This window comes from Lepidochelys olivacea, assembly GCF_965140295.1.
Source record: "Lepidochelys olivacea isolate rLepOli2 genome assembly, chromosome: 3".
NCBI lineage: Eukaryota > Metazoa > Chordata > Testudines > Cheloniidae > Lepidochelys > Lepidochelys olivacea.
In genome coordinates this window covers 105,644,099-105,654,058 of record NC_140413.1, presented here as the reverse complement: position 1 = coordinate 105,654,058, position 9,960 = coordinate 105,644,099, and the positions used below count along the sequence as shown (strand labels likewise).

The 9,960-nt window shown below is 39.9% G+C and overlaps 1 protein-coding gene across 1 annotated transcript; it reads left to right on the top strand.

Moving 5' to 3' along the window:
* Window positions 1–260: 260 nt before the first annotated feature.
* On the top strand, window positions 261–9,595 carry IL22RA2 (interleukin 22 receptor subunit alpha 2; the record flags this gene model as incomplete). The annotated part of the gene is made up of 6 exons (XM_084622340.1): window positions 261–354; window positions 2,578–2,716; window positions 4,050–4,228; window positions 7,796–7,965; window positions 8,562–8,721; window positions 9,487–9,595. 5 exons carry the CDS (start codon window positions 261–263, stop codon window positions 8,715–8,717), a joined length of 738 nt encoding a protein of 245 aa, XP_084478466.1. The 3' UTR covers window positions 8,718–8,721; window positions 9,487–9,595.
* Between the last annotated feature and the right edge of the window lie 365 nt (window positions 9,596–9,960).

Here is a 9,960-nt window from a genome sequence, read left to right as displayed (position 1 = left end):
AGGGATTGCTCTTCCCCGTCCAAGCCCAAGGAGCCTGCGGCAGGGACACCCAATTCGGGCCATGTCACCTTGGCTCCTCCACCTCCCAGAGTCTCGTCAACTCCTGCCCCCACCCAGGGACCAAACCTACCCTTGCTAATGGGCGTGTGGGTCTCCAACGAAAGGGGAACTAAATATGGAACAATGATACTTATGAACGACACACACTTCCTTTTTAAAGTAGTGATACATTTGGTTATATATGACCAAGAGCTACAGAGATGCTCTCCATCCATGCAGCTGCTCTTCTAACTGTGCTGATTAAACGCTACCCCCTGTACTTATTGATACATTTGCTTTGGACTGGTGTAACTGGTAAGTAAACTCTTCTAATTCTTTTGATGTGGAGGCAATGTTGGGTTTTCTTAATGAATCTGGACAAATGACTCAGTCAGGATCTCTAGGTGTTTTCACAAATGTATAAAGTTTTGTCATTTCCAAATGTTGGTTGGTTTTATTGTCTTTCAAGGTTCTGAATTAGAAGCTAAGACAAATGTTTCCCATTAAAAATAATTTTATAGCTATATCATCAGTCACTTTAACTAATGTAAAAAGAAAAGGAGTACTTGTGGCACCTTAGAGACTAACCAATTGATTTGAGCATAAGCTTTTGTGAGCTACAGCTCACTTCAATGTGTTTTAGTTCATTCTGTTATAATGCTAGAATAGGTAGTCTGGCTGTATCACTGAAAGAGGGAAATTGGATGCTTCTGAGGCTTGTTAACTGGTTCAGATTAGCATGAAAATTGTTGCCCAGGGTGGATAAACATCAATTATTATTTTTTTAATAAAAAAATCAATTTTTTTATTTAAATCGAATTTTTTTGATAAAATGCTTTTTGAGGGAAAAACCTATCTAAAGATAGTTTTAATTAAGATACATTATAGCTCAAAGATATCTCATCATGGAATGCATCAATGTCCACTGAATGCATCCGATGAAGTGAGCTGTAGCTCATGAAAGCTTATGCTCAAATAAATTGGTTAATCTCTAAGGTGCCACAAGTCCTCCTTTTCTTTTTGTGAATACAGACTAACACGGCTACTCTGAAACCTGTCATCATGGAATAGGGATTATAATTCTAATTCTATAGCATGAGACAATATATTCATGTAATGTTTAAGAAAAGTTTTGTAAATGAGTTTCAATAGTTCACGAATTAAGGACCCAATCTTATGGGGTTCCATAGGCTTTTGTATAGATTATTTAGGTTAATCTCTCTATCTACCCAATGGGACTCCATGCTCAGTCTAGAAGATACCATCAGAGATGCTTAGTTTTGCAGTTCTCAGAAATGTGGATGTGTGTATCCAGAGGTAACATGCTTGTTAACAGCAAAAATGTTTTAAAATAAATAATATAGATGAGAAATAACAGACCTCAAATCTATTGTCCCTCTGCAAATTTGTGTACACAGAGCCAATCCCTTACCTCTCTCTAAAAGTGCAAAGTTTCAAAAAGTTCAATGAATAGAAGATTGTTGGGGGCAGAATAGATTTGGACAAGGAAAAGAAGTCTGGAGATAAATGTGAGAAGCGAGGGACATATGCTTGTTTTGTTAAAATATTATATGTTTGTTGTTGAAGAAAAAAATCCAGAACACTTAATCACAGGTTTCAGAGTAGCAGCCGTGTTAGTCTGTATTCACAAAAAGAAAAGGAGTACTTGTGGCGCCTTAGAGACTAAGCAATTTATTTGAGCATAAGCTTTCATGAGCTACAGCTCACTTCATCGGATGCATTATGTTGTTTGTTTTAGTTAAATAAATCAATTTAAATGTCTGTCTGGTGATGTTCTCCTAATACAGCATGGCAAGAAAATCCTCCAAATATTAATGATTAACCTGTTGAATTGGAGATGATTCACCTCCCAATGACTTCATAAATATCTGCTTCGATTACCTTTAGTAAATGAAATAACCAAACAAGCATTCATTTTCTGATATAGCTGTAAAGTTTTTTCAAAATAAATCACTGTTTAAAAATGTATAGTGTGTACCTTCTAAAAATGAAACCTACATCCATCTCTGAGTTGTGAAGAACATGTCAATATCAATTTGATCTAACTCAAATCCACCCTGTTGTTGCCATCTGACAAATGTTCAGTTTCTTATGTGGCATAAACTGGTAAATTTCAGATCACTTTTTACTGGACAGGAGTTGACATCACAAACCAGCACAACAAATGGAACCTTGATTGACCATTAAGATGTTAATATTTTCAATGGGCATACAGAGCCTCTCACTCCTTAGCATGTATATGGGCACTGCATAAATAATAAATATTAACAATAATAATCCCTATAGTTTATGGTTGAGACGTGGGTGGGATGGCATTGGGGAAACTAGAAACTGCTGATGTAGCTGTGCCTGTGAATTGACTTAAAATGCTTCAATTTTCTAGGATGTCAATGTGGACCCTGTTACTGGCACTAAATTCACTATTCTGTAAAAGAAAATAATACCACAAATTACAATTTAACTACTTTAGTTCTGTATGTGTGTAAAACAAATGCTTTCTATCCTTTATTACTTTAGTTTCAGGAAATCGAGAATTGCACGAATTAATTAAACCACAAAAGGTCGAATTTCACTCATTAAACTTCAACAATACTTTGCTTTGGCATCCTGGGAGGGCTGCCACAGGTGACATCATCTACTTTGTGCAGTACAAAGTGTAAGTACAGTGAGGAACTCCCAGCTCCTGTTTGTCTTTATGCCTGTGGTAGCTGGGCTGAGAGTGAAACTGAGCAAGAACTGATTTTTTTTCAGTTCACTGGCAGTTCCAAAAAGTCAAGAACAAAATTGTTTTGGGTTGACCCAAAGAAAATGCTTTGCAAAATATTGGGCAAACTGAAAAGTCAAAGAAAAATTTGTTTTGGGTCAAAGTGGTTTTGTTTCAGTTTTGAGCTTTTCAAATGGTTTTATGATTATTTATTAGTAAAGTAGTGTTTAATTTTGAAACAGTCTTTTTGAATGCAAAAATGTTCAAATGAAACATTCTGACTTCAAAGAATGTGCTGTTTTCCCCCTCCACAACCATTCAATGAAATTGACAAGAATTCGCAAAAGGGTTCACTGCTGCTGAGTCTGCATTTTTCACTGAAAAACTTCACTCTTCTCTTCCTTCCTATGTTTGGGGAATTGCCGTGTTCTGTTACCTCAAAAGAGGTGATTTAGTCAATTGCTACAAATAGCACAAAAGATGACTTTTTAGAACCTGACAAAGGGTGATGTCAAGTCACTCCCTGCAATGTGCTGAGCATCTTCATCACTCATTGTCTCTGGGGTGGAATGTGCTATCTCACTGGCCTACATTTTCAAAAGCAACTAGTTCGCTTGCGTGCCTCAGTCTTTAGTTGTCCAATTTTTGAGACACCTTAAAAGGGGTTGGTTATTAGATATACTGAGCTCCTTCCCTCTGGGTGAAATTCTGTGGCCTGCATTGTGCAGGAGGTCAGACTAGATGATCAAAATGGTCCCTTCTGACCTAAATATCTATGAATCTATATCATGTAGGTCATCCCACATGGAGGCACCTTAGATCACTAGTCACTTTTGAAAATTTAAGCCACAGTGCCCAGCAATAGGAAGTGAGAAACAAGACTTCATTTGCTGATTGGAACCGCAGGAAGCCTTAGATGGGCAATTTGACATTTTGCTGACATGGAAAAATATCTAGTAGGCTGCAGCTAGCACCCTTTATCTAGAGGGGAAAAAAGTGCCATAGGTTTTTAATAACAAGAAGCGGTCAGCACTTCAGTTTTATGTCTCCTTTAGAAAAATGCAGTAATACACTTCGGAAAGCACCTATGACATCAACTTTTCCTGCAATCAACTTGGATGAAAAAGCTATTTGCCATGGCAGATCTGAGGATCTGGTGTTTGGGTGCAGCTCAGCAACTGGATATGGAACTATAATGTCAGAACCTCCACAACTTTAAACCAATGGTCAAAAATTACCAAAGTCTACACCTTCTCTCCCTCTCCTCCTTCCTCCCCCTCCACAGATATGGGCAAAGCCTGTGGAAAAATAAAGAAGAATGTTGGGGTATTCATGAAGTTTTTTGTGACCTAACACATGAGACATCTGATATCGGAGAACCTTATTATGGCAGAGTGAAATCTCTTTCAGCTGGAGTCCATTCAGATTGGATCACCAGTAGCAGATTTACTCCGTGGAGGGAAAGTAAGTCTGAAAGTGTTTAGCCATTCTGTATCCAGAAATATGGGCTCCCTCTTCCAGGGATGTCTGTTTTTTCCCCACAACTTGTAATTCTGAATAGTCACTTCATAACTAAAAGTTTAACAAAAGAAAAATTATTATTACATTGCAGACCAAGTTAACATTGTGATTCTTAAATCTTAGCATATACCTTTTGTTTCACGCTATGATCTTTTTTGTTCTGAATGCACATTTGTACCCACAAAATAGGTTGCTAGAAGTCTAAGCTCTATTGCTTGTGACTGCGATTGTTTGCAGCCTTGGTACTGTACTCATAGTTGACAGCAAACACAAAAGTGCTGGTGCAAAATTAGAGGCCTCACTGAAGATACCCTCTACAGTGCTAAATGCTTGTTGTCTTTAGCCTTCTACAGCAACATGTAAAGGTTTCTATAGTAAGAAAGAACACATTATGTCAAATTTGTTCTCCTCCACATTGCTGGCTTATTGATCTCAGAGTATGTTAATTCCATGAGAAGGATGGGGAAGTTCCTTTTTCTGCCGAAAGAGTGAATTTAGCAAAACTGAGCTATGAGCTAGCTGGCAGTGGGTACACTTTGTGCTTGTGGAAGATGCCCACTTCCCTAGAGACTGGACTATATATAACTACCACCAGTCCGAGCCGACTCACATTCAATGCTTCTGTTTAGAGTATGCTGCCGAGGAAATAGTGAAACTGTTGAACTGCTTGGGGGCGGGGGAGGAGGGAGGAAAGATTCCTAGGTGGCTCTGAGCTATGAAGGTCAGTAAAATTCAGTTGCTTTAGCAAGTAAGACTCTCCGTGCAGGGTAAAACAGCTGTGTAGTATTGCTGTACAGTACACCCATGCAATCTGCACCAGGTGGTGGGCAGATGATATGTTTGCTAAATCAGGATGTGGCAGAGGAGCAGCAAAAAGATGTACAAGTCCAAGGGTGAAGCATGTGTTATCCAGACATCAGGTGTCAGAACCTTATTCAGAAACAGAGCATTAATAGTCAGACATCTAGGTCTCAGGAATCCGCCATTCTCAAAAAATTGCTATTACAAAACAAATACTTTATACAAAATTCCACTTAGCTTGAGTACACACGAGTACTAATTAGTTGCCTATACATAACTGAGAAACCAGAGGCTGATGCTCTTTAACTTAAGAAACGGGTATCTCCAAGATAACTAAATGGCATGGAGCTGGAACAAGCACTCTCATTAGCATTCAACACCACGGCCACGTCTGGACAAAGGATCGAGAAACCTGAGAGTAAGGGGGGAAATGTGTCCTCCTTAAGGTATGGAAAAAAGGAGCAGAAAGTCAAGAGTTATTGGCTACACTGGAACATCCTGCCAGTAGTCTACACCAGCACCTGTCAAGTGCAAGTTCAGTGCCTTCAAGAACACAGTATATCTTCCAATGAAGGAACAGTTTGTAAAGCTTGTTGTATAGCTGGATCATCATCCTTTACTGCACTGCAATTTCTTCTATGTGTTGTTTCCTAATTGCATGCTTAACTTTCTTGCTAATGCATTTCCTTCCACCTGGGGCCAGGGGAACAAGTCTGAAGGGAAGTTCATAGCAGATGAACCTTTGTTTTGGCACAGTAGGTTTACAGCTTTACAGTATTTAGAAGTTGGTAAATGTGTAACTTTTTCTTTTGACGGTATATATCCTAGTGATGATATACAGAGAAGCAGCAACAGAAAAGGTGATAGCATGCTTTTCTAGCTCACTTTTGTTTGGTACAGTTGATCTCATGGATCTGTGAGAGTCAGTGTTAGGGGGCTTATTCCTTCACCCACTTACTTCCCTGGTCCTTCTTGCATGAACAGAGAGCAACAATACCCGAAGTCCAAGGGTTCAAACAATTCAATGTTTATTGGGGTGAACTTCCAGCAAGCATGATTCCAGTTTCCTTCCTTAGTGTCCCCCTTCCCAGCTCTGACACCACAGAGCCTTAAACCTGTGTACCTGTTCCCATTCTTGCCCTTAGCTAAACATGATTCCAATTTCCCCACCCCCATTCCCTGTTCTCATTCCCCCCTTTTCTTCCTGACTGACTGCAGACTATATAGTAAAACTTGAGTTCTGCTTAGCTATACCTTAACCAATCATTTTCCTGAAATTTAACTAACCAATCCTAACATATTGTAACATGATTATGTAACCAATTATATCCCACCACCTTAATTAGTTTACACCCAGCAAAATTAATTATACAGCAGACAGAAACAATCACAGAACCAGACAGAGATTATCCAGACAGACAATAGCAAAGTGGGAACTATAATGACAAAAGAATACAGAAGTGAGGATTTCACATCCCAGCTATTGATAAGTGAGTTCTTGCCAGACAGGATGCTATCAAACTAAGTTTCCTTTTACATCTTCTAGGCACTTCCCTTTCTCTGGAGGCGATAGGCATTATCAGGACAGGATTGTATTCGTAACAGCCCAACAGCACCTTATTTCAATGTGACTAGTTTGGAATGTGAGGATGTGACTGGTCGCTTCCCAGCTTATGGCTGCCTCTGCTGCTTAGCCAAAGGCCTTAGCCTAAGAACAGGGCCTCAGACGGTCACAATAAGAGAAGGACCTTACGCTGGCAGCCAGTGATTTTGATTCTTTCTTTTATATCTCTATAACTAGCCAAGTGATAATAATACACCTAAATTCTTAGCATATAGGCCTTTACAGGTAGGCCCGAATATCTATATCCTAATAGTCAGACTGAACAATCCTCATTACAATTTAAGGGACTGACGTTTTCCTTAATCATTTGCTTGTGACTGAGACTAAGCTTTGTCCCAGAGACTAGTATTTTATGACAGTAGCTTGGGTGATGAAACATGTTCACCTGTTTCACTTTCATGGGTGGTGGAACAACTTTTAGAGTGGGGGTGCTGAGAGCCATTGAACCAAGCTGTAAACCCTGTGTATAATGGAAGCCACTTCAAGCCAGGGGATGCTACAGCACCCTCCTTCCATCACCTTCCCCCTCCAACTCCACCCACCCACCCAAAAAAGAAATAACATTGGGTTGATTCTGCCTTACCATGTCATTGGGAATGGCACAAGATTTAACCCGTAGCTATTTAAAAACCCAAATGTTTTTCAAATATGTCAAAAGCTCCTGTCCTCACTGAGGACTATGTCCATGGCAAGACAGTTGTTTTTAAGGTAGCCATTTTGAGTAATCCAAACACACAGACAATTCTGAAAGTCCTAGCTCATGAAAATTCCCTTTTGCTTACAACAAATATACCTTGTGAACAGCAACATGGAATTTTACCAAACTTTCACAAGTTTTCATCTTTTGAGCTGATATTTCTCATGGTTGTAAATTAAAACTTTGCACTATTTAAAAAAAAAACCTTAAAAGCAACCCATCAGCTGTAAGTACCGCTTTACTAGCATGATGCCACTATACAAAGATAGTAACATTACAAATTAAATTATTTGATGGTCTATTTTTCCCCCAATTGCTTACAATTCAGGAATGTGAGGTAAGCATTAATCAGTTATAATTATTTTCATATTTTTGTTTATTACTGTAGCAAAAATAGGACCTCCATCAGTAAATGTGACTCCTAGAAACAAATCCATAAAATTAAAGCTCCAGGCTCCAAATTCACCTTATACAAGGAGAAGAGGCAGCAAGATACCAATGACAAACTATTATGATCTATCCTATCGAGTGTTTCTAATCAGCAACATGCTAGATGAAGTAAGTGCACGTTCATATACACATTGTACTTCTAAAAATTTAATTATGTAAGCCTGTGCAAACCCCTCCTGTTTTAATAGAGCCGGTGCTAGACATAAGAAGGGCAATTGCTTAGGGCCCCGACCAGCTCAAGGGGACCTCTTATTCACTTTCTCATTTAACGTGGACTATATAACAAGTTTATTAGTATGTGGGCGGGGGGGAGAGGGCAAAAAATATTTCTGCTTAGGGCCCTCACTGGGCTAGCACAGCCTCTGTTTACAATTGAATTAACCCTCCAGATTTTCTTGTGCATAGCTAAATGAATGTAGAGGTTTTAGAAAATAATTCATGACTTTATTATTGTGTCGCCAACCTTTATCCTATCCCTTTGTTAGTGTGTTTCAGTTCTCCTTTATCATTCCTAAATAAGCTCTTTGCGGAGGGTCTTTTTGGATGCTACAAGCTAATAAATTATTTTATTTACATACTGTTGTTGGCTCACGCACATCCTAAACATGGCTGTACAGTGCTGCTGTCCTTAACGAAGCCATGCCATAGAAATACTTATTACAGAAGCATACTGATTGTGATTTTCCCCTTCCCCCTATATGTAGAAAAACAAAATACTGGTGTATGAAGGAACAGACAAAATTGTTAAAATAGAAGGTTTGAAACCTGAAGTCAGCTACTGCATAGTGGTTGAAACCTACTTGCCAGTGCTGGAGCGCAGCAGTGTGTACAGCAGTAGGAAATGCACGGTACCTCTATGACATGGTAAGTGAACAAAAGAGAAGCTGCATGGGATCCCAGAAGCTAGACATGGTAAAGACCTACCAGACTACCTAGTCCATGCCCTTGCCAACACAAGATAGAACAAAAGGTCATATGAAACTGCTACTGTATTTGAAACTCAAGCAATATACCCAAAGCTTTCATGCACTTCTCTCAAAACTGTGTTGATGTCACAATTGTACAGGAAGCCAAAGCAGAAGAAATATGGTAGATACAGAACGTTTGATTATTTGCTTGTTGACATTAGTGCTTAGATCACCAGGAAAAACCCTCATATAAATAGATTAGGAATGCCCCTTATTTCCCTGTGATTAAATATGGATACACAGTATTATTTCCATCAGCTTTGATGGCCTGGAAGTAACAAATAACTCAGACCTGTAACTTAGGGTATGTCTACACTTGCAGAGTTTTTGCACTGTAAGTTTCACCGGTAATAGGGAACCAGTGAAAGTAAAGCGCTGGTTTGTGTACTCAATTCTTCAGGCTTCAGAGAGCGTTTGCCTTAGCAGCACTTGCATCACCGATGAGAGCAGTGCTCTAGGGCAGCTATCCCACAGTGCAGCGCTCTCGATAGGTCTTGGGGGGGAGGGGGAAGTTTGAGCAAAAGGCGTTCTGGGTCCCTGCTCAGTGCCCTTTGATGCACTGGTTCATGTCCCAGCAGCCCTATTACTTTCTTGTTTCTTTCACGACATTTTTTAAAACCCCCTGCTGTCTGGCTTCTTTCCCTGCCACATCTACAATCAGGAATGGATCCTGCACTGCTGTCTGCTATTCTGATAGCTGTCACTTGCACATCGCACATGGCAGTGCAGCTGTTCTTAAACTTGCAAAGAGAACTGCAGTCAGAGATGCCCGATGAGCTGCCTGAAATGGAAATAAGTAACATTCGATTGCTTTTGGCATTAGCTGAGGAGCTGAGCACTGTGGACCCGGTGTTTTTGGGCTAGGGAAACTAGCTCAGAGTGGTGGGATTGTATCATTATGCATGTCTGGGATGACGACCAGTGGCTTCAAAACTTTCGGATGCGGAGAGCCAACTTCATGGAACTGTGTACTGAGCTTTTCTTAGACCTGTGTCGCAAGGACACCAGACTGAGAACTGCACTCACTGTCGAGAAGCTTGTGGCAATCACACTGTGGAAGCTGGCGACTCCAGACAGCTATCGGGTGGTTGCAAAGCGGCTTGGAATGGGAAGATAGACCGTTGGTGCCATGGTA